The 25,613-nt window shown below is 41.2% G+C and overlaps 1 protein-coding gene across 10 annotated transcripts in view; it reads right to left on the bottom strand.

Moving 5' to 3' along the window:
- Positions 1-25,613, bottom strand: part of BEGAIN (brain enriched guanylate kinase associated) — a 194,450-nt gene that overhangs the window by 3,548 nt on the left and 165,289 nt on the right. For all 10 annotated transcript variants that reach the window (XM_064173099.1, XM_064173021.1, XM_064173512.1 and 7 more), the window contains 2 exons: positions 5,054-5,161; positions 1,614-1,697 (listed from right to left, as the gene is read on the bottom strand). In XM_064173099.1, the coding sequence (XP_064029169.1) occupies positions 1,614-1,697; positions 5,054-5,161 (192 nt within the window). The remainder of the gene's footprint in view (positions 1-1,613; positions 1,698-5,053; positions 5,162-25,613) is intronic.

The raw sequence follows: 25,613 nt of genomic DNA, 5'->3' as shown, positions 1-25,613 counted from the left end.
AATGTGGAGCAGGATGAGTGGTTTTTTTTCAATCAACAGACCTTCCAGGATATTTTGGATTAATCATTATGTTATTAACTAGCTCATATCTCTTCCATTGGAAATAAAGAGTATGATATTGCCAATCTGCTGGCAGATAGCAATATTAGTCATAGTAAAATTAAATAAACAGGTCTCAAAATAGGGCTGCTGTAAATTGCCACAGAAATGAGGGAAAGAAATACAGTTCATTCAATGTGAAACTGCTGTTTGGGGCAGTTGGTATTTTAATGTCCTGTAACACTACTGTTTGATTTTTTTTATAAACATTCTATAGATTATGAAATGCATTAAGAAAATGAACATTATTTTCTGGGCATTTCACTGAAAATTGGAATTACTAAAATGATATTTCTGTCACATTACAATAATGGAATATAGTTTAGGCTTTGGGATAATATACAATACTTTTCTTCTGGCAATATTTGCATTTAGAAGGAATTTAGTGGCTGTGACAGCACATTCACTCTTGTTAAATTAATAAATACTTGGACTTACAAGAGGAGACTTTGCCTACTTAATTCAGTATATGACAGTCAGGAAATTGTTACATTTATGACAGCTTTCTGCAAGTGAATGGCTAAATACCTTATAATGTCTAATTTTTACTAACAAGTAGGACCAACAATGTCATGATGATTCCTGGATATGCATTGCTAAGGGAAGTCAGGACAGAGGCAATGGTTAATTTGGAAGTTGTGTCTAGTCGAAAGAATCCCCCTCCCATTTGATAGAAGAGTCTTTTTCCTATCCTTATTTACCAGAGCTGTTTAGTGCTCTGCACTGGCTTAGAAATGGTTTGTACTACCACATTTGGTTTTATATTATTCCACTGCAGAACTGCACAAGAGAGACCATTTGAGTGGGACACTAACCTGATGACACTGACAAAGGAAAGTTTTACTTTTTTTCTATGACCTTCACTGAAACAATACCCAAGGAAGGTGTTACTGCTTTGTGTAGGACCTATAACCCTAAAGATAGCCTTGCTCCCTAAGGTAATGTTTGCCTTCCCTTTAAGGAGTCTGTTTCTCAAGCCTAGTTTCCTTGGAAGCAAGTTTTATTAATTAAAGTTTACACCTTGGAAATCAATCATTCAGTGCTCTGGTTGCTTTAGAGAAATATATTTGTTCTGTCAGTCCATTTTAAAATTCAGGTTTAGAAATTAGCTGGACTGGAAAATAGCTTCAGGAGGAAAATTGATTGTATCAGAGTCTCTGATGCCTGCAACTTGTCATTTCCCTGCTCTCACCCCTCCCCATTCTCCCCCAGCAATTTGCAGTCTAGAGTTCTCAGCACTTGGGTTTTGCTAAACCCTTTATTTCCCGTGTGATCAGTGCCGGCCTGTTCTACCAAATAGCAGAGGTTTTGGGGAAGAGAGTACCTCTAAGTTCCATCACTGTCTGCCATTCTGTCAGCATCTCCCTCAGCTGCACAGAATGCCTCCTGTGGCTTACAGCAGAGGGAACCAAAGCCTTAAGGGCAAACAAGTTCTGGAATTGATACATGTAAAATAACCTGTTTTCCATAATATATTTATTACTTTGAATATTCACTCAGTTTGGTCACATTACCTCTGAGAGCTTATGTGCCCTGTCGTAATTCTTGCTGCACTGGAGCAGCTGAGCAGCTAAATTGCAGTCCTTCCTATAGAGCTCCTAGAAAAACAAAACAAAACAAAAATAGCCTGTTTTGTAGAGCCTGTGAACAGCTTGTGGTTTTCAGTCTTCTTCCTATGCCTGAGCAATCTTTAAAAATTGACTTTGTGGAAATTTAGAGCATAGCTTAACTTCTAAATACATTAAAACTTGTATTTCTTGCATGGTCCTGAGCTTTGTGCCCTTTTGTTCCACGAGGGCTAATAAAAGCACTAGAAAGAAAATTTTGAGAACTATTGCTACAGAGCAGTAACCTGCACTACTAAAAGTCCATTAGGAAATGGACTTCTACTGTTAACATGCATAGCACTATGAAGGCTAAAAAAAACCCCAAGATCTTTTAAACAAAAAAAAAAGAAAATTTAAGAATGGACAAATTTCAGTGAGTATTATCCACTGTGATACTACTTGAGAAAAATGCTAATATAATCTTATGAGACCATGGAAGAAATAAATTGCAGAAATTACATACATATATATATATAAACAAACAAAAAAGCCTCAAACAAGCAACAACCCTCCCCCCTCAAAAAAGAAAAAAGAAAAAAAAAAAGTGTTTGCCTCCTTAAGAAACTTTCTTGCTGATTCCTGACTCCTTTCATATCTTGTAGAATGTGCCTATATGGATATGCTTTATCTCACAGGAATTATTTGATACTACAGAACAGGATATTTTTACTGGGTGAAAAATTATCATGAGAATTCCACACAGAGCAAAACAGAACTTAAACAAGCCACTTACACTATTTTTGTATTGAATGGCTCTTGCAGCCTATTTAATGGGAAAACTGAGTACACAGATTTGCCCTTCATCTAAATTTAATTTGGGACACATGACTCTGTAATTGTATCCTTTAACCATACCATTTGGTGCCTAGAGGTAAAAGCTGTATGTTGATTTTCCTATTCAGCTTCAGACTGGATATGAGGAGGAAGTTCCTCAGCATGAGTGGTGAAAGCCTGGAATGGGTTGCCCAGGGAGGTGGCTGAGGCCCCGTCTCTGGAGGTGTTGAAGGTCAGGCTGGATGAGGCTCTGGCTTGATCTAGGGCAGGGTGTCCTCCCTGCCCATGGCAGAGGGGTTGCAACTACATGATCCTTGTGGTCCCTTCCAACTCTGACTGATTCTATGATTCTATGATAATCTAGGTGCTATTAAAAACAAAACTGGCTTCAGAAGTTGCCTTTATAGGTGGGCATAGATGAGACAAAGTCTAAAGGTGCTATGGACACTAGGATCTGTTTCTCTGTTAAGGTTAAGAAGTTTTTACAGAGAAATGGTATTGATTACTGAAATTATTTATTTTTTTCCTGTAAATGTTGTAATTTTATTGCATGCAGATTTTTAATGTTCTGCTTGCTCTTTTTCTGTGAAAAGGAAAGATGAAAATTCCCTTTGGTTTGAAACACCATTTTAAAGATATTCTGCAATGACAGGTGCAACAAATGTCCTCAAGAGTCTGTGAAGCGTGGCAGTAGTAAATGTAGTCTTCTTATGATTATTAGTTTACTATGGCTTCATATTCAAGGGCCTTTAGATATTTTTGGTTTGTAGTTTTTTTTGTGTCTCTGTGAGGTTTTATACATGCCAATTGTGCTTTTAATGTACTGGAAAGAAACACTCATTTTTGTAAGTCTTAAATTTTATGTTAGTACACAATATTTTTATTCTTGAAAATAGATGCAATCAGAATCTAAGAATCCGATATTAAAGCAAAATGCATTGCATGTGCATTGTGATTCTGACATGTGACATGCACCTTAAGCACAGAATATATTACTGCACAATGAATAGCACAGACAACTACTTCAAGTCACATATGGTATTGCTAGGCACACAAAAATTAGATCAAAATTTTAATCCTTGTTTCAAAAGCTGTGTGCCTCTGTTTCTGTGAAGCGGTTGTCATGGAGAGTAAAAAAAGCATTTCTGACACTTTATTTTTAGTAGCTTTAAAAATTACTATAGAAAAATTACATGTGAGTTGAGTGTGCCACATGTACCTTGTTCCATACTTTCTATCTCATGCCTGGAGTGTGCCATGTGACTAGAATCACAGAATCACAGAACGTTAGAGGTTGGAAGGGAGCTCGAGTGATCATTGAGTCCAACTCCCCTGACAAAAGCAGGATCACATAGGGTAGTCTGCACATCAATGCAGGTTTTGAAAGTCTCCAGAGAAGAAGACTCCACATCCTTTCTGGACAGCCAACATAGTCCAGTGCTCCATCAATCTCACTGTAGGAAAAGTTTCTCCTCATGCTGTTTTCTCAACACAAATTCTTTAAAACAAAAGGATCAGATTGCGAACTCTTTGTTTCCATTGGAAATTTATTAAACATCTAGGCACAAGTCATATCAACAGGAATGATAATGGGCTCAAATGCTCCCTGATATTTCATATGAAATACAGGACTGTTGAATGTAAGATGATGAAAACTAATCACAGAATCACAGGATGTTTGAGGTTGGAAGGGACCTCCAAAGATCATCGAGTCAAATCTCCCTCCTCAAGCAGTGCCACCTAGAGCTGTTTGCACAGGGCCATATACAGATGGCTTTTGAGTGTTATCAGAAACATGTTTTCTGTAGATGATTTTTTTATTAAGTGTCTAAGGAATGGAACAATAATGAACTAAATGTCTGCAATCTTCTTCTCTTTTCATCTTTCTTAGTTTTGTTCCTTGAAGGATTTCTTGAGCTTGGTTGCCAGCTGCAGTATGCATGTCAGTTTTCAGCATGTTTAATGAGATGCAGAATGACAATTCGCCAGAGATGTTCCCTGCTTCATTCCACACAGAGATAGTTAATTGTTATAGATGAACCACAGCTGGAGAAAATCTGTTTCCTTCTCCCTGTAACAATCTGAGTGATCAGCTTGGGTCAATACTACCTTCTGCTAGCAGAGCTCAGTAGTGCTGGGCATCTCATTTCAGTGAGCAAAACTGAAAGATCAGAGAAACTTCAGGAAATGTAGGGCTTTATAATGTGCCTGAAATCCTTCTGATGAGTCCTCACTCCACACCTGTGTCCATGCATATCTCTGTCCATGCAATAGCTCTGAGAATGTGCTTCCATCACTGGACTAGTACTGATGGCAAAATCCATGTGGGAGTATTGCCATTTCTTAAAATAGTTTTATAATTTTTACAGTTTTAGGTTAGTTATATGTAAAGAAAAAAAACTACCAATGAAAAGTCTCACGCCCATGCCATAGAAAGAGGAGACTCAAATTAACCAAACGATGTAAGTAATCCAAAATAAATGTTAACTGTGCAAACAATAAGAAAGTTATTCTACAATTTCATAGGAAGTGCATGATAAAATCTCAAAATGTATCCATAATCAAATACTTACATTGTCTTCTGATAACTTATCTATTGTCACCTTGGCTTCTATTAAGTGGTTATTGAGTGCAATAATTTCATGGCTCAATGCCCGTTTTTCCTCTTCATAATGTTGACCCTGTGTAGAAAATGGAGTAGTCAGTATTTTCACTACTGCAGGAATATTAAAAAATGAAGACTGATGTCATTCTCAAATCCAGGGGAAAGCCCACCAGGCTGGGGGGTTTAATTTTTCTTCTTATACTTTCACTCAGCAGATGAAGCAAAGTACTTTGAAAATATGGAGGTTGAAGTGAGCTCACATTAGGAAGCTTCACAAAGGCTCTAGCTAGCCTGTGCAATAACATTCGACTGAGCATCACCTATTCCTTCTTAATCACAAGAAGAGTTTTTAACCTGGAAGAGACATAGGGTGTTCTTGGCTTTTGCTACAAGAATGCCTCACTCACTTATGCCATTAGCTCCTATTCTCACTGGGGAGGAAGAACAATGTTTTAAAAGTAAAGCAGCTGTGTTTGAGCCAATTTCTTTTTAGCTGTTGGCTCTGCTGGCTGCTTTAAAAGCCCTGTATGAGATTATTCATTTCTCAAGATGAATGTTTGCCTGATTTCAGGGTTAACACTCATTAGCAGAATGTGACCTGCTGTGGGATAAGAGGAAAATATATCAGATTCAAACTTCTTACTGCCCAATAATTTAATCTTGCTACCGGTAGGCTGTAGCTCTTATTATAAATGCAGAGAACTCAGGGTGAGAATTAAAGCACCAGTGGTCTTTCCCATACTCTTCACATTTCAGTGTTCATTGTATCACTTCATATATAAAAAAAAATATTTTGTAACAATCATTTATAAGCCTGCTTTCAGAACCAGGTTTGTCTTAAAAAGTAAGGCAGCTTCTGAATGTTTTCTAGTTGAGATCAAGGCACCTGCCTACTGCTCACAGCCGTGCAAATCTATCATAGTAAGAAGGTTTACTTATCATCTAGAGAGATCTTTTGGAGAGTATTGTTGCAATAAAACCATAGAGTAGGATAAACTTTAATGTACATCTATTATGTTTAGCAAACTTAATCAACTTAAAGATTCACTACCTCACTTCCCATTCTAAAATTCTTGGAGTAGATTTTGAAGGACTTTCTCCAGAGGAATGATTATATTAGCTACTGAAATTTCCCAAATGCCATATTGCAAGGGTCACACAAAAATGCTCCATCATCAACGTACTCAACATCATCAACTAATTGACAGCAATGGGAGTTGTGTGTTTTGAAGTCTGAATGAATACCAAGGTTAATTATCCAGCTGTAAATTAGTAGGCTATATTAAAGAAGGATAATTAAATTGGAAGTGGCAATTTTCATCCTAAGTTGCTATTTAAAGAAAAACACCTTCTCAAATAATCTAAAGCAAAGCCACAGCTTGCTTTGAAAAGCACAAATATGATTGAAGTATCTTTGTGAAGGTCTAGAGTGACCTGTTTTTATGTCCGCTTTTTTATGGGCTTTAGGTTTCTTGTGTGACATGACCTTCATTCTCACAATCCAGCTGTACCTGGAAGCTGATTCAAGCTTGTCATTTCTCTCATCTAAACTCACACTGATCAGGTGCTCCTGCTAGCTACCTGGAGGCTGTATCATGGAAAGCCCAAACACAGATTTGAGAGCTTGCAAGAGCTCTAACCTCACTAATTTTAATGAGACACGTGTTCTTAGGAGGCTGTGTTTTTCAATTAGGCAAATAGATGTGGTTTTACATGAGCCCTTAACTCTCTTTGACTTTATTGTGAACTAAACCATTAAGCACTGTTTATACCTCCTGGACATCTCTACACCTGTAGAAATCTGTCTCTGAGAGTATGACTGATTACATTTTCCGAGGTATTTGGCCACACAGTGAGGTAGACAAGTAACTATCTAAGTACCTAGGAAAAATGTGTCTCCTCAATTGTCCAAGTCATTCATGCTTCTGAAGGATCCACGTGTGTGGAGTACAGATTTAATTTTCTAAATAACCATTTGTTTTGAAGGTTTTACCAGTCCTTCTGTGGCAAGTTTTCAGTGTCAAGGTGGCTGATTTGTAGGACCCCATTTTGCTCAGAGTTTCTCTGATTTTAGTAAGTGTTGCTCTTGCCTAATTCAATTGAACTCAGTGTATTTTTCAGTTCAAGAAAGATCATCTGATCAAGGATTTACATTCTCCAGAAGAGGGAAACTGAAAGGGTGGCAGATTCAGACTTTGGAAGCAGCATTGAATAATGCTGAATTTGACTGAATTATGGTTTAATTTTGTTTTGATTATGATAACTTTTAGGCTGATGCTTTCTAGGCTTTGTATTTGACCAAGCGTGACTCAAAAAATATTTTATGTCTGTTAAAATGTAAAATTAATCTCAGTCCAAATTTATACTAAACAAATCAGCAGACAGACACCAGAGTAATAAACATCTCAGCAGTGCGGTGGAGGAGGGGAAATGAGAAAAATCAGTCCCAGCCTTCTCCACCAATACTTGCATCTGTCTCTTGAAATTATTGTGGCTGACAGAGGCAAAGAGTCTGTCTCAGCTGGTATGAGGATCAGTTAGAACACAAAGGGGTTTGGGCTGGGGGATAGGTTGGACTGTATGATCTTGGAGGTCTCTTCCAACCTGGTTGATTCTGTGACTCTATGATTCTATGATACTGCATTTATAGAATCATAGAATCATAGAATCAACCAGGTTGGAAGAGACCTCAAAGATCATCCAGTCCAACCTATCACCCAGCCCTAGCCAGTCAACTAGACCATGGCACTGAGTGCCTCATCCAGTCTTTTCTTGAAGACCCCCAGGGACGGTGCCTCCACCACCTCCCTGGGCAGCCCATTCCAATGGGAAATCACTCTCTCTGTGAAAAACTTCTTCCTAACATCCAGCCTATACCTACCCTGGCACAACTTGAGACTGTGTCCCCTTGTTCTATTGCTGGTTACCTGGGAGAAGAGGCCAACCCCCACCTGGCTACAATGTCCCTTCAGGTAGTTGTAGACAGTAATAAGATCACCTCTGAGCCTCCTCTTCTCCAGGCTAAACAGGCCCAGTTCTCTCAACCTCTCCTCATAGGATTTGTGTTCCAGGCCCCTCACCAGCTTCGTTGCCCTTCTCTGGACATGTTCCAGTACCTCAACATCTTTCTTGAATTGAGGGGCCCAGAACTGGACACAGTACTCAAGGTGTGGCCTGACCAGTGCTGAGTACAGGGGAAGAATAACCTCCCTTGTCCTGCTGGCCACACTATTCCTGATGCAGGCCAGGATGCCATTGGCTCTCTTGGCCACCTGGGCACACTGCTGGCTCATCTTCAGCTTACTATCTATCAGTACCCCCAGGTCCCTTTCCTCCTGGCTGCTCTCCAGCCACTCAGTCCCCAGCCTATAGCGCTGCTTGGGGTTATTGTGGCCAAAGTGCAGAACCCTGCACTTGGCCTTGTTAAATCTCATCTCATTGGCCTCTGCCCACCCATCCAGCCTGTCCAGGTCCCTCTGCAGGGCTCTCCTACCTTCCAACAGATCAACACCTGCTCCTAGCTTGGTGTCATCTGCAAACTTACTGATGCTGGACTCAATGCCCTCGTCCAGATCATCAATAAAGATATTGAACAGGACTGGGCCCAGCACTGATCCTTGGGGAACACCACTTGTGACTGGCTGCCAACTGGACGTGGCACCATTCACCACCACTCTCTGAGCTCTGCCATCCAGCCAGTTCTTGATCCAGCACAGAGTGAATCTGTCCAAACCATGAGCTGCCAGCTTGGCTAGGAGCTTCTTGTGGCAGACAGTGTCAAAGGCTTTGCTGAAGTCCAAGTAGACTACATCCACAGCCTTCCCCACATTCACCAGGCGGGTAACCTGATCATAAAAGGAGATCAGGTTGGTGAGGCAGGACCTGCCCTTCCTAAACCCATGCTGGCTGGGCCTGATCCCTTGGCTATCCTGTAGGTGCTTTGTGATGGCACCCAAGATGACCTGTTCCATGACCTTGCCTGGCACTGAGGTCAGGCTCACAGGTCTGTAGTTTTCTGGCTCCTCCTTACGACCCTTCTTGTGTATGGGAATCACATTGGCCAGCTTCCAGTCTTCAGGGACCTCTCCAGTGAGCCAGGACTGCTGATAAATGATGGAGAGTGGCTTGGCCAGCTCAGCTGCCAGCTCTCTCAGCACCCTAGGGTGGATCCCATCCGGTCCCATGCACTACATGCAACAAAATCACTATATCAGTGCTATGATTGTGAGTTGCACATAAAAAATGCTTGTTTGACTTTTGACAGATCCCTCTAAATTTCAGGTGCTCTACAGGTGCTGAAAACCTCTCACAACTCAGTAGCAGAATAAGTTATTGGTGTTATTGATAAGTCACTAACTGGGCTGAGGGTTCCTGAAGGCCACTCCAAAGTGCTATATCTATAGGCTAAAATGGGCTGAGCTTTGGGTGGATATTGGTTCAGAAATCCATTTTGAGTCAGCTCAGTGCATGTTACTCCTGCCCTTTCCACTGGTACAGAGCCAGTGTAAAAGAATGGAGCTCCACAGTGTCTGACTAATGCAAGTGAAGTGCAACCATGCACTTGAGTCTTAGTCAGATCAAACTCATATTGCTGGGTGACTCCAGCAGTGCACAGCACTGTTAATGCTGAGGAAACCAAGTGCACAGAGCCCTTGCTCCTACCCTGCACTTAGTATGAGCCTCATTGCTTCATTCTCTTGTCTGATGAATGAATTTGGTGTCTGCTCATCACAAAGGAGCTAAATGATATAATAAGAGATATCATCTCTGTCTAGAACCTCATTTTTCTTACAATCTGTATCTACTACAGTGACAACTTCCCTGATATATTTACAGATCTACAAAAATGTAAGGTGTCGCTTCCAAAAGTGTTTGGTATCATCTAATACCTGCGTCTCTTATCTGTGGTATGAGTGTGGTGAAAAGAGCTCTAGCAGGTTAGTACAGAATGAAGTAATTAACAGATATGGGTATTTGTGGAAAGTAACAACAGTTGTATGGAAAGATCTGTTTTTCTTGCATATTAGTGGATCCACAAGGGTTCCTACTGTAGCCCTTCAGCAGAAATAGAACAGCGTAAAAGCTGTCTCTCTGGTAACGCTTCAGTCTCTCTTCAATGCTTTCCAGCAGCTGGAGAGTGTCCTACCATAAAGCTGTGTCAGCCTATTAGTCAAGGCTATGCTGCTTGTTGTCATCTCTGCTGTCCTGTGGGAGCTTTGAGATGTGTATAGACCTTTTGAAATCAGTCTCAATTTTGCAAATGAGCAGTGCTGGTCTGTGGAAATGTCAGCCTTTTCAAACATGGCAAAGTAAATATGCTCTTGATGCTCCTGTAAAGAACATTTCAATGAATAGCATTTCAGTGCTGCAGTGAGAATAGTGTAATTGTGTAGCAGTGATCACCAAGGTACTGGGGGACCAGCAGCATTCCTTTGGAAATTCTTCTCCAGAAGGAAGGGAGCACTTCCACAGGAAAAGTCCACCATTTTGGACAAGTGTAATGTTGTTAGTTTTGTGCTTTTCTCACAGAGCATCAGTCATGATCGTTTAATCACAAATATTAATAGGTGCTAAGCAACTGTGATGTATTTACTGTTCTGTAGACTGTAGTTGGTGAACAAGTGCACAAGATCTGTGTAAATATACAAAATATTTTAAGGCAGTATTTGATAATCTCATTGAAACCATTTTTAAGGATAAAACAGAGCAGCTGCAGATGATACAAAATGGGGAGAAGTGGCTAATATACTAGAAGATTGTGGTGCCATCCAGGTGGTTGTCAGTGGACTGGAGAAAGGGGTTTTCAGGAGCCTCATGCAGTTCAACAAGGGGCAGCGCAAAGTCCTGCATCTGGGAGCAGGACTCAATGCACCAACTGACAGTGGAGGGAGGGGGCTACCAAGCTGGAAAGCAGCTTTGAAGCAAAGGACCTCAAGATCTTGCCAGACTTGATTGAACATAAACCAGCAGTGTGTTTCCTTGCTGCAAAGATGGTCAAAGGTAACTAAGGCTACATCAGGAGAAGCAGTGTCAACAAGTCATGGGAGATAATCCTTCATCTCTACCCTGCACTGGTGTGGCCATACCGTGAGTACCACTTCAGGCTCCTCAGTACTAGATGGGTATGGATATACTGGTTATAGAGTTTAAGAAACGGCCAGGAAGATGATTCAGGGATTGAAGCAGTTCTTTTATGAGGAAAGACTGAGAAAGCTGGGACTGTTTAGCCTGGAGAAGACAAGGCTCAGATGGGATATCATCAATTTGCATAAATATCAGATCATAGAATCATAGAATTAAACAGGTTGGAAGAGACTTCCAAGATCATCCAGGCCAACCTATCCCCCTGCCCTATCCAGTTGACTAGACCATGGCACTAAGTGCCTCAGCCAGGTTTTGCTTGAACACCTGCAGGGACGATGCCTTCACCACCTCCCTGGGCAGCCCATTCCAATGGAAAATCACTCTCTCTGAAGAACTTCCTCCTAACATCCAGCCTATACTTCCCTCAGCACAACTTGAGACTGTGTCCTCTTGTTCTATTGCTGGTTTCCTGGGAGAAGAGACTGACCCCCACCTGGCTACAGCCTCCCTTCAGGTAGCTGTAGACAGCAATGAGGTCACTCCTGAGCCTCCTCTTCTCCAGACTAAACACCCCCAGCTCCCTCAGCCTCTCCTCATAGGGTTTGTGTTCCAGGCCCCTGACCAGCTTCATTGCCCTTCTCTGGACACGTTCCAGTACTCAACATCTTTCTTGAATTGAGGAGCCCAGAACTGGACAAAGTACTCAAGGTGTGGCCACCTGGGCACACTGCTGGCTCATGTTCAGCTACTATCTGCCAGAACCCCCAGGTCCCTTTCTGCCTGGCTGCTCTCCAGCCACTCTGTCCCCAGCCTGTGGCACTGCTTGGGGTTGTTGTGGCCAAAGTGCAGAACTCTGCATTTGACCTTTTTAAATCTCAACTCATTGGCCTCTGTCCACCCTTCCAGCCTGTCAAGGTCCCTCTGCAGGGCTCCCTACCCTCCAACAGATCATCAAGACCAACCTCTCTGCCAGAGTAGGACTACACAATCTAGTACAGATCACAGGACATAAAATGAGATCAAGTTGGTCAAGCAGGACTTGCCTCTCCTAAATCTGTGCTGTCTGGGTCTGATGCCCTGGCCATCCTGTAGGTGCTCTGTGATTGCACTCAGGATGATCTGCTCCATTATCTTGCTTGGCACTGAGGTCAGGCTGACAGGTCTGTAATTTCCTGGGTCCTCCTTCTGACCCACCTTGTGTAGGGGCACCACGCTGGCCAGCTTCCAGACTTCAGGGACCTCTCCAGTGAGCCATGACTCACTGGACAGGTGATAAATGATGGAGAGTGGCTTGGCCAGCTCTTCTGCCAGCTCTCTCAGCACCCTAAGATGGATCCCATCTCATCCTATACACTTGTGAGGATCCAAGAGACTTGACAAGTCCCTAACTACATCCTCTGGGGTTACAGAGGGAGCTGTTCTGTTCCCTGACCCCACCTACCAGCTCAGGAGGCCAGCTGTCCTGAGGACAACCTGCCTTGCTACTGAAAATCGAGGCAAAGAAGGTGTTAAGCACCCCTGCCTTTTCCTCATTCACCTCCTTCTCCAATAAAGAGTGGAGATTATCCCTGCCCCTCTTTTCGTCATTAATATATTTATAGGAACACTTCTTATCATTCACAGCAGTGGCCAGTCTATGTTCTAACTGGGCTTTTGCCTCTCTCATTTTCTTCCTACATGACCTAGCAACATCCTTAAATTTTTCCCTGAGTTCCCTCCCCCTCTTTCCAAAGGTGATATGCCCTTTTCTCCCCCTCCTTAATTCCTTGAGCAGACCTTCACCCATCCAGGCTGGTTGTCTTCCCCGGCGGCTCTGCTTTCAGCACATCGGCACAGCCTGCTCCTGCGCCTTCAAGATTTCTCTCTTGAAGTAGGTCCAACCTTCCTGGACCCTTTTATTTTTAAGTCCCTTTCCCCAAGGTTAACTTCTTTGAATAAGCTGAAGTTTGCCCTCTGGAAGTCCAGTGTGGATCTTTTGTTGATGCCCCTCCTAGCTTCACTGCACATTGAAGTCTTTGTTATTTCATGGTGACTGCACCCCAGACAGTGTCTGACCACCACATCTCCCACCAGCCCTTCTCTATTCATAAACAGCAAGTCGAGCAGAGCCTTACCCTTGGTAGGCTGGCACACCAGCTGTGTCAGGAAGCTATCTATACTCTTTAAAAACCTTCTAGCCTGCCACTTCTCTGCTGTGTTGAGTTCCCAGCATATATCTGACAAATTAAAGTCACCTACAAGAACAAGGGCTGAGAGTCTTGAATTTAGCTTATTTATTAATTAATGTTTTGCCAAGTCACAAACTAAATTGCAGGAATATGTAGGAATATCTTCAGGGGCTGTGGTAGCATCACAATTACACTTCATGATGTTCCATTGTCTCATCTTTGCTTCCCACTGCAGCAATCCTCAAGACTCCTGTGCTTGTCACAGCACATCTTCATAAAGCTAATAGCCTAGCTCTCTGGAATGCTATTACATTGAGGTAAGGAGTAATGACTAATTCATTATATTTATTCTGCAGTATACTAAATTCTTTTTTTAAGTGATTTTTTTATTTCCAAGCTGTGAAGGGTCCAGGAAAGCCTGTATTCTTCAGAGACAAATGCATGGCATTAAGGATTTTTAAGTGCTCAGTTTTCTAGGAGCATCAGGAAAGATATGTTGCTAACGTGTCTTGTGCCTGAGGCCTTAACTACTTCAAAAATCTATGTCATGTTGGAGTTCTCCCACATAAAGAAGACAGTGGCAAGAGCATTATTCCAATGTGACAGCTTTTCCTATGGTGAACACACAAGATAAAAGGAAGCGACAGCTCTATGAACCATGGGTTGGCTCAAGAAGAGGCTAGATTGTCTGCTCTTGCCATATCTTTAGATTTTTAAATTTTGTAATTAGACCTGGGAGATCATCAAAGTGATTAAGAAGAATTGTATGGTCATAATTAAATGGAAGAAATGAAAGGCTTTAGCTGAGCTTCTAGTAAGGAGTCAAATATTTGCAAAAATAAAATGAACTTGTGTGAATGGGGAGAAGAAGAGAGGTACCGTTACTGCAGACCACACGAGCTAGGCTCATTAGACTTGCAACCTGAAGCTGTCACTCAAATGACTGATTACTTGATTCTCAAACTTTCTAGTCACACAGGTTAATCTGTTGAAAAGGGAACAAATCTTTGAGAAACTACTGGAGACAGGAGATTTCTCTACTTGAATAGACTGAGAAGAGAAACTTGCAATAAAGTCTTTGAGTAACGAAGCAAAATAACCTAGTGAGGAAGATGTGGAATTCTGAACTGTAGAGTCTTATATTCATTCACATTAATTGCAGATCATTTTATTAAGTGAGAGAATTCTAATTAGAGTTGATTATCTAAGTAAGGGTAATTTCCCAACCAAATAACAAAACTAATGCTAGATTATTTACCACTCTATTTTTTCCCCCTAGGAATTTCTAAATCCACATTTCCTGTCACCTTTGACATTTTTTCTTAATAATTAGCTGGGTAAAAGAAATATTAAATTTATCTCCCCTTCCCCTTGTAATTGCTCCCTTAAAATAACTATTTAGCTAAATGCTCTCTCTTGGGAGTTAAGATATGTCTCTATCAGTAAAGTTTGCTCTGATTTATCACAGACTGAAGGATGACTTCTCCCCCTAGGTTTATATTTGCACTTGAGTGCACAAGATTGAAAAGAAAAGTAGTGCTGAGTCAGACTTGTGACCAACACCTGCTGGTGGTACCAGGGCAAATCAGAACCTGCCTCAGCAGGTCTGCTGTCCCTGCAGTGCTTATCATGGTAGTAATACAGATATTTGTCTTATTAGTATTATTGTTATTCTACAGGCTTCCTTCTCTTGCCTATCTCAGTTCACATCTTGGGCTGTCCCTCTTGCTGAATTTGATTCTTACAAACATGCCCATGGTCAGTATGTGTATTCTTTTGTACTCTGTCTTTCTCATCTCCCGAATCTATTTAATATACATTGAAACATCAGCTGGAGTATTAATTGGAAAGGTTTGGTAAGCTGGCTGAAAATTTCCAAGTATAGTACAGGGAATAAGCATAATGCACTTTTGTGTTTTCTGTGTGAATTAGTCCCTTCTTTTTTATTTAAAAAAAAAAATCTGTGTTATTTACTTTGTCAAATCTCATGTTGGATAAAGCTATTTAAGGTTTGACATTCTCCCCTTCTGACCAACACCAGGGAAAATCTCTATAAGCTCTTTTCAACATGGAATAAAAGAAACTTGTTAAAGTGAAATGCTCTGTTCAAATATCCAGCCCCTCAGATCTTGCTACGAAATGTCTTTTTTTTGGCAGCATCCCAAATCAAACTACCATAACGAAGTATAATGACTATATTAAATAACTAGTGCAAAATAAGTCTAAAAAACAGGAGTCATTATGCAAATTGCTTGAACAGAGTGAGAATTTTGCTTCCAATTCTGCTAGTATGTTATTCAAATCTCTTCTGCCTCCTAATGCACTTCTCTGCTGAGCTGTTTTGGTGGCTGTTCACAGGATCACAGGATCACAGGATATTAGGGGTTGGAAGGGACCCAAGGAGATCATCGAGTCCAACCCCTCTGCCAGAGAAGGACCACGCAATCTAGCACAGATCACATCCAGACAGGCCTTGAGAGTCTCCAGGGAAGGAGACTCCACAGCCTCTCTAGGGAGCCTGTTTCAGTGCTCTGTGACCCTTACAGTAAAGAAGTTCCCGCTTGCGTTGAGGTGAAACCTTTTGTACTGCAACTTACACCCATTGCTCCTTGTCCCATCACAGGGAGCAAGTGAGCAGAACCTCCTCCTCCTGACACCCAATCTTCAGATGTTTATAAACATTTATTAAATCCCCTCTCAGTCTTCTCTGGACTATAAAGTCCCAGGTCCCTCAGCCTCTCCTCATAAGCCATGCCCTCCAGTCCCCTAACCATCCTTCTAGCCCTCTGCTGGACCCTCTCCAGCAGATCCCTGTCCCTCTTAAACTGGGAAGCCCAAAGCTGAATGCAGTATTCAAGATGAGGTCTCACCAGGGCAGAGTAGAGGGGAAGGAGAACCTCCTTCCTGGAGAACCTGCTGGACACACTCTTCCTAATACACCCCAGGATCCCACTGGCCTTCTTGGCCACAAGGGTACATTGTTGTGCCATAGTTAACTCGTTATCCACCAGGACTCTGTTGTTGTAGTACTTTTAATATGGATTTAATTGTGGTTCCTTGGAATTGCTGAGACACCCTGGGTGGAAGGACAGGCAGGAGTGTGCTAGAGAGCTGGAGTGACTTTTGTTGCATGGTTGTGGTCATATGAGACTTTGCTAGGTACAGTCACTTTGGATCCTCATGCCAGGACTGCTGTTTCTGCTGACTATGGTTTGTGGTGTAAATTCTGGTAAAAGGGAAGCTTGCAGAATGGATATCTCAATGTACTGATTAAGCTTTACTACAAAGTGCAACACTTCCTCCCCATCTGACTGCTGGGATCAAATCCAAAGAAAATAAAACACAGATTTTTTTTATGAAAGGATTTTCTCCTACAAGCAGACAGGAAACTCACTGCTGTATATTCCTTATGTTGCACTTCAGGGCGATCATTTGAACCCTTGCTTCCAGAGTTTGTGTACATGAGAAAGACTCTGCCTTTTGGTCAAGGGAAATGTCATGACCTTCCTTACACATCACAATATCAACTATCTTACTTGAATCAGCTCTATATACAATTTCAGAACTGTCAGAATTTCATTTTCCTCATAAAATATTCTGCACAATACTGGAACTCCACAGTCCTCTCTTTCAGTCATGAATCTGGATTAAAAAGCCTTTGCTACCACACAGCAGTTCACAGACCCATCTGCTGTGCTTGGCACAACTTCATTACCATTGTGAAAGCTAGGATGCTGAAAATAACTCTTTAAAATGGAAAGAACCCTCGTTTGGAAAAGAGGTACTTTTATCAGTCTTTGCTGCTAAGGAAAGCACACATGGATTCAACACCTTCAGTATTTCATTGCGGCATTCAGTGATCTGGTTCACAGTCTGAATGTAGTCCTGTACTCAGAATCTCAAGATTCTGCTTTCTTTCAACCTAGAGCTTTGCAGAAATTTGAACGTTGTGATTTATTGATAACACTTATCAGAGCTATTTGTATGTTTCCTAATAATATTGTCTCTGATATATTATTTCCACAGCAGCTTGTAAATATGAATATCTTCCTCAGCAGAGGGTAGAGCAGATCTTCCTCTCTTTGTATATCTAGAGTGTCGTTGTCCACGTCTAAGCCAACCAACTTCCTGCTTTCCTTCAGTCAGCACAGAGATTTCTTCAAAGCACAAACTCTCTCAATGTGTAGTGACTTTTCTGGGAATTGTCAGAGAAACAGCTCCCCAACAGTACCAGCTTCTCTGCACTAGCTGGCAGAGATGCTGAGGATAAAAATGCTTCCCACATTTACATGCTAAATAGACATGTAGCTTTTAGATTCCTAAAACTAGGTAAAGCAGAAGCAAAGACTGAATCCATATTTCCCAAGACACGAGTCTTGTGATTTGTGGGAAGCTTGATTTTCTGGATATCTGTCCCCAAGGAAGAGCAACATGAAGGGATTTTGCAACTAATGTGAGTCTAGCTGAGACAGGCTTTCAGTTAGTTGATTGGAAATGACCTATTGCCAGTTTTATTGGGAAAACCTTGAGAAATGTAAAATGTGCTGGCTTCCTACCTCTGTGCCTCTGCATTTGGAAACACTTCTCCTTTTGTAAAGCTCTGCATCCTGAGTGTAGTCAATTTTGTTTCATCTGATTAAAAAGCTATCTGATGTTTAGCATTTTCTCTCCGTAAATACATTTATAGAAGTCAGTTGTCTTTGGTGGCACTAAACAAGTGATCTCTTGAGTCTTTAGCTGAGGCAGCTTTGCTACTTCTGAATCTTTTTTTTTTCCTTCAGGTATCAGACAGCTTAAATGATTTCCCACACAATTTAAAAAAAAAAAGGTAGATATCAGAATTTGAGCTACCATCTTCAAACTGGGTTCTCCCTTGTCTGAAACTCTGGCAAGATCATCATTCTACTCTATTCGCTTGTTTTCCCCCATGGTTATACAAGTACTACTTTTCTCATCTTTGCCATGGCGTGCTGCTGGGAGCTCCTGTTGAATTGTTCTGTTACTCTGACTTTCAGACTCATTGACCTTTCCTGGCTCTCTTCTTTCTTGAGTACAATGCCTGCCCCCACCACTTCTCCTTTCCAATTGTTTTGATATGGTCTACAAAGCACCTTTATAGATTTTATGCTTCTAGGTGTCTGTGGGAAACAGATTTTGGCCAAATGGGCACAGCTTCTGAAATGTGCTGGTCATTCTGAATTTGTTACCTAGCACCAATTGCATCCTAAAAATAGCCATAACATTATTGCTGATAAAGTGTTTTATCAGCAATAATGTTATGTCTATTTTTAAGATGCTTGAAAAATGTTGATTAATGCTGAGAACTGTACCAATCACTGACCTGTCCTGATCTATCCTTCTGAAAGACTCTTTATAACTGAAATATCCCTGCGTCTGCTACTTTTTGAGGTGGCTTTTAGTTATTTTGCAGCTTATCTATTAACTGCTTTTCATACTGTATCTCCATAGTTTTGTAATCACAATACTATGATGTGGTACTTGTCAAGTCTAACTATGCAAATATATCTACTCAGCTGCCTTTGCTAAAGGAATTATGGTTTATTTAACAATTTAAAATTAAACCCCACATTATTTATACTCCTGTGGCTTAGGTATCCAGCATCTGAGCATTTTGCATGATCTCTATGTATCCTGTTCTACACTTGACCTCTAAGATGTTGATACATGTGAGCTTTTTTTCCAGTCTCTAACAATTATCCCAACAGCTGGGGCTCTTTAGCTTGGAGAGCAGATGACTAAGGGGTGACTTCATCCATGTTTATAAATATGTAAGGGGTGAGTGCCAGGAGGATGGAGCCAGCCTCCTCTCGGTGATGCTCAGTGACAGGATAAGGGACAATGGGTGGAAGTTGAGGCACAGGAGATTCCATGTGAACATGAGGAAGAATTTTTTCACTGTGACAGTGACAGAGCACTGGAATGGGCTCCCCAGGGAGGTTGTAGAGTCTCCCCCTCTGGAGATATTAAAGAACTGTCTGAATGCTTTCCAGTGTGATCTGCTTTAGGTGATCCTGCTCATGCAAGGGGGCTGGACCCCCTTGCATGATCTTTTGAGGTCACTTTCAGCCCCTGACATCCTATGATTCTATGATTCAGAAAATGACTTAAAGTAAACATCAACTTAACACATTAGCATGTATTTTTAATTTAGCTTGGAGTAGGAAGCTGAGAATCTGCTCAGTTGCTTTGTTTAGGACTCTTCTCTGGAAGATTATGCAGATCTTTTAAAAATGAAAAAAAAAAAAAAAGCTTTTGCAGGTGACATATTGCCCAATATTGTAGTTTCCATTGACTTCAGCACCTGGATTGTAATCAGGAGTAAAATATGTTCTGGTTTAAAGCAAAGTGTGCTACAAGAGCTCTGCCTCCAGCTAAGAGCAATGGAGAGAAGAGTGAAAGATGCCCATTTGGTTTCTGGCCTTACGGCAAGTTAAGGACTTAAAGGGGCATGAAATGCCCCAGTTAGGTCAGAAAGAGATGTTCTCTATCACAGGCAGTCTATGCTAGTGGCTTTGCAAAGCTACTTTAAGAAGCATATGACAGTAATAGTCGAAAGAGATCTGCTTTGTATTTGAACAGTACAGGGCCACACACACAGGATAGGAGGACTTTGCCCAGTATTGTGCTTGAGTTTAGAGATATCCTAACAACAACAACAACAACAACAAGAAGCATATTTCTGAGTGCTGTACTTCTGTAAACCATCAGAGATGGAAACTCTGTCTGTAATTAGCTTTCCTGTCTAACCTTAATATACATAATACCTTTTTTTAACTGTGATGCTTCTCAAGTGACATAGATTGAAAGTTAATTACCACTTGCAGCTAATTCATTTACTTGCAGGGACAGGAAAGGAAAAGAAAGGAAAGGAAAGGAAAGGAAAGGAAAGGAAAGGAAAGGAAAGGAAAGGAAAGGAAAGGAAAGGAAAGGAAAGGAAAGGAAAGGAAAAAGGAAAGGACCCAAATCACAAATCTTCTTAGTAAACATACAATGCTATAATTAATTATTTTAAATGTATTCTTTTGGTAATCCCCCTCTCTCCTACTTCTCTAACAGCTGATTCTTCACCCATGCATGCTGAATAATTTGACAGCTACTTCCTTCCTGACAACAGAATATGAAGAGCCCTGAGAGCCTTGTAGGTAAACTACTCCCTGGTATTTAACAAATGTTATTTAGATGCTGTAACCAAATCCTCTGTCACTGTGAAGAGTAAGACTTCATTGGTTTGTGGGATATAGAAGTGTTATGCAGGTTGTTAGGGCCCCAGACCTGTAAGAAATATAAGGAAAAAGAACAAACTTGTGCTTGAAAACAAGGCTGGTTCTGTTGCTTATGCCTCTGACCTTAGAAAGGAACTTTAAGGGGACTGTATTTACTCATAAAGTTTGGGAAAGAATGGGAAATACTTGTCAGAGAATACACTCCCTAAAAAAAAAACCACATTAAAGGTTTGAGTCTAGACCCAAAGGTACTCTTTAGAAAAGTCTTTATTCTTCTCTTGTTTCTTGCCTTCCGATTCCTTCTACCTTCCATCTCACTGTTGTTCAAAAGTATGTCTAGGAACATTAGTTTTTAAGTCAGGAAAACTTTATCTAATTGTTCTGACTTTGTGTTCAACTTTTGATTTATGACTTCTGTTTACTATTTGTTGTCATGTACTAATTTCCTCAGAACTGACATCTAGTTTATTGGTCCTTTTCTAAGGCTTGCTGTCATAATATTTTTGCTTTAAAGGTAGAGATATAATTTGCTTTTCAGCTACTGAGATCTGTTTATAGCTGTGTTGATTGTCATTAGTGGTAAGAAATTTGTGGTTGTTAAAAAATTCCTTTTATCCCATTTTTTAGCTCTAACTTTGAATCTTGACAAACAGCCTTTCCATTCTGCCACTCAAAAATGAGAGAATGAATACTGTTCCCAGCAGCTTCTTAGCAACTAAGAAGCTAACCTCTTAGTTCAATAAGGACAAGTGCAGGGTCCTGCATCTGGGGAGGAATAACAACAGGCACCAATACAGGCTAGGGGCTGTCCTGATGCGAGGCATCTCTGTGGAGAAGGACCATGGAGTCCTGGGGGACAGCAAGTTCTGCATGGGTCAACAGTGTGCCCTTGTGGCAACGAAAGCCAGTGCCATCCTGCGGTGCATGGGGAGGAGTGTGGCCAGCAGGTCTAGGGAGATTCTTCTCCCCTAATACTCTGCCCTGGTGAGATCACATCTGGAATACTGTGTTTAATTTTGGGCTCATCAGTTCAAAAGAGACAGGGACCTACTGGAAATAGTCCAGTGGAGAGCCATGAGGATGACTGAGGGACTTGAGCGCCTCTGCTACAAAGAGACTTGGAAACCTGGGGCTGCTTAGTCTGGAGAAGAGTGAGAGGAGATCTAACCATTGTATACAAATATCTGAGGGGTGGGTGTCAAGTGGATGGGGCCAATCTCTTCACTGGTCAGCAGCAATAAGACAAGGAGCAACAGCTACAAATTGGAACATAGGTTTCTCTTCAACATGAAGAGAAACTTCTTTACAGTGAGGGTGTCAGAGCACTGCAACAGGCTGCCCAGAGAGGATGTGGAGTCTTCTTCTTTGGAGACTTTGAAAACCTACCTGCATGCGTTCCTGTGTGAACTACCCTAGGGGATCCTGTCTTGGCAGGGAAGTTGGACTTGATGATCTCTGGAGTTCCCTTCCAACCTCTAATGTTCTGTGATTCTGTAACCTTCAGGCAACTTGACAGCTAGAATATAGTGTTGGAAGCCCCTGCACTAGTCTCAAGTTTCAGCAGAAGTCATAGGAGTTGTTCTAAATCAGAACTTTTAGAAGTCCCCTTCTGTAACCTGCTGTGGTGGGGAAAATTCTTGCTATGCTCCGGAATCTCGTTCTAGCAAATGGCTTGAAATCATCAGCAAAACTACAGCTCAATTTACCTGTATAGCTGTAGGTAAGGATAATCTAATATAGATATTTTAAAGTATATTACAGTTTAATTTAATACAGGTAGGTAACCAGGGGCAACACCCCTACCCCCCCCCAGTTTTGTTGCAAACAGCTGGACAGCTATACTATTTAAATCATTCACAGCCTGTGCTGTCTGCTTGTGATGATAAAACCAGGCACTGTTGGAAGGTACAGAAACACTTCCTACCACTCTGGCATGATTTCAAAGTCCATATTTTCCAGCAGATTGAATACAGGAGGTTGAGTCTAAGTGATGTCCTAATTGCTATTTGATAGCTAACAAAAATGCAACTTAAGAGCTGGCATAAGCTACCATGCCAGATTTCAGGTTCTCTGGATCTGTCTTGTGTGAAGATCCAGGCATTCATAAATAATTTAGCCTCTCTCAGTCAAAACACCATGTTTTTTTTAATAGATTTTCTCTGCCAGTCAGAAGACCACTGTGATCAACTCTTTTGAGCCACTCAGCTCATGCCATAAACATTTCAGTCATCAATTCCTGTGAAGATTTTTTTTTTCTATTGGTAAGAAACAGCCTGAAGATTCTGCAGAAAGCTGACTAATGTTTCATGAGATACTTGTTGTCTAGTTGAGGATGACTGAATCTGTACATGTCTCCTATGTGTCTGTCCTGGTAGGGCATAAACCCTGCTGGACTGGTTTAACCCTTGCTCTCCTCCTCCTCTTGTGGGGTCCAGGAGTGGAGTTAGATGAGGAAACAATAAGGGTTTGGCCCCAGCAAAGCCTTGAGGGCTAGGGGCTTGGCACCACATGTCAGGTGTCTTGTGCTGTCCTCCACATGCCTGCATGGTCAAATGAGGCAGGAAGCTTTGAATTCATTGGCCAGAACAATGGTGCTAGTGCCTATTGGCCAGTTTGATTTTCAAAATGAAGTATTTAAAGGGGGATGATTTAGAAACCATTTCTTTCTGCACCTGGCTTTTCTGCATTCAGCATGGAGCCTTCCTGCCTCTCATTGTTTGTGGCTCGTTAAAGGTGGCCACGTGTATGCAGCTCACACCTGCCAGTTTAGCAGCTCAGCAGCATCTCCTCCCTCTGCCTGGAATGTTTTATATTTTACCCTGGGATCATTATCTTGAGTTTGAAAGTGTCTTTGATACAGAAGACTTGCTCAGGGACCAAAGGCATCGTGAGTACATATGCTGGAGTGAATGTCAAGACTCTATAGGCATAGTTAGAATTTTTCCTGGTTTTGCATTACTGCTTTCCAAGTTCTGATTGTTTAAACTGTTTAATTCTATGCAATTGCTTCCTGTCCACTGAAAATCCAAACAATCTCAGGGAATTTTTCAGATTTTTGAATATTAATCAAAAAACATTCACACAGCAATTTATATTCATAATTCATAAATGATGATTAATTTCCAGTACAGTGTCCCAGTGCAGTAAGAATCACGCTAGAGGTTTTGCATTGCTCCATGTAGCTGAAGATCATTTCCAGAGCAGTCTGTATGCTTCCTGGGTTTTGCACTATGTGAAAGCTTTGAACTGTGGTGGATTGCTCTAAATGGCTGTTGTCAGTCTGTACAGTCTTCCCAGGGAAGGCCTTAGCAGGGGTCACCTCATATCAGCCTTCGTGAGAATCATAGAATCATAGAATCAACCAGGTTGGAAGAGACCTCCAAGATCATCCAGTCCAACCTAGCACCCAGCCCCATCCAGTCAACTAGACCATGGCACTAAGTGCCTCAGACAGTCTTTTCTTGAACACCTCCAGGGATGGTGTTTCCACGACCTCCCTGGGCAGCCCATTCCAATGGCAAAGAAGAAAAGCTGACACCGAATAGGGCCTAAAGTCAGGTCCTTGACATGAGGATGAATGGGAATTTGAGTAGCGTAGGAGAAATGGAAATGAAAAATTAAAGTCAAATGGTGTGATCTTTAAACTGTATGACATGTTAATTGTCACTATTTATCACTATCAAGTGACCATGGAAATTTAGAATTGAAAACCTTAATGCATTCTTTATAGGAACAAAAGCTCCTGAATTATACAGCAGTCTAAAATGTTCCTAGTGCAGGTGACTCAGCTCATCTATGCATTATTTAAAGAGTCCTATGATATCAGACAGTCTGCTGCTATGTAACTGCAATCTATATCACCATTTTTCACAGGCATGTTTTTACAGTTTCCTAATTCTAATTGTAAAAATTTGGAATAGTCCTACTAATGGACTTCTGCAGTATGACTTCACCCTCATCTAGGGTTGTGGCTGTCTCCAGCAGTAATTTAAATATACAGTTAAACTTGTGGTGACTCCTTTCTAATTTTGGAGAATGAAGGCTGGAATCATATTTGCATTTCTAGTCTAAGAAAAGATATTTCAAGAGCATTTATTCTCTGCACTAGGAGATTGTCTGGAAGATGAGGAGCAGCCTCAGACAGTAGGTTAAAATGGTCCTGCTCTGTGAATAGGAGGAAAGAGGTGGAAGCAGCACTTTTCAAGTAGTTATGCTATCTGCCATGACACCCCTATAGTCCGACTCAAGTTGACCTTTTAATGTTACTGTCATTCACATGCAAAGAAAAAAAAGCTTAAGTTACAGCTTCTTCTAAAGCTTCAGACAGAAAATCACTAAGCAGAAACCACACATCTCATATCATCTCAACAACATCTCTGGAAGATGTATATTTCTTTTACTGTTGTTGTAGTAGTGTTGCTTAAATAAAGTGGCCTGGACATTTAAAATATATTAAAGAATTCTTTCTAAGGTTAATTTTCCACCATTCACATGTCGGTAAAAGATTTTCTTCAAATTATCACTACAAAAGCTGTCTTTTTTATACACAAAAATACATAATAGACAAAATAGAGCTTTAAAATAGAATTTACATTCCAGGCTTAAAACTGAAAAAACATTACTTTTTGCTCATAAAAAGAATAAGATGCACAAGTTTCATTATATATATTTTTTCCTTTTTAATTAAAATCCAATAATCTCATCAGGAAATATGGTTTCAAAGTAGTGCTGATGAGGGAACCGTTTTTAAACCACACCAATATCTGTGAGGATGAATAGGAATTTCACAGTATCACAGTATCATCAGGGTTGGAAGAGACCTCACAGATCATCAAGTCCAACCCTTTACCACAGTGCCCAAGGCTAGACCATGGCACCAAGTGCCACGTCCAATCCTGCCTTGAACAGCCCCAGGGACGGCGACTCCACCACCTCCCCGGGCAGCCCATTCCAGTGTCCAATGACTCTCTCAGTGAAGAACTTTCTCCTCACCTCCAGCCTAAATTTCCCCTGGTGCAGCCTGAAGCTGTGT

This window comes from Pogoniulus pusillus, chromosome 1 (assembly GCF_015220805.1).
Source record: "Pogoniulus pusillus isolate bPogPus1 chromosome 1, bPogPus1.pri, whole genome shotgun sequence".
NCBI lineage: Eukaryota > Metazoa > Chordata > Aves > Piciformes > Lybiidae > Pogoniulus > Pogoniulus pusillus.
This window is presented reverse-complemented; position numbering and strand designations above follow the sequence as displayed.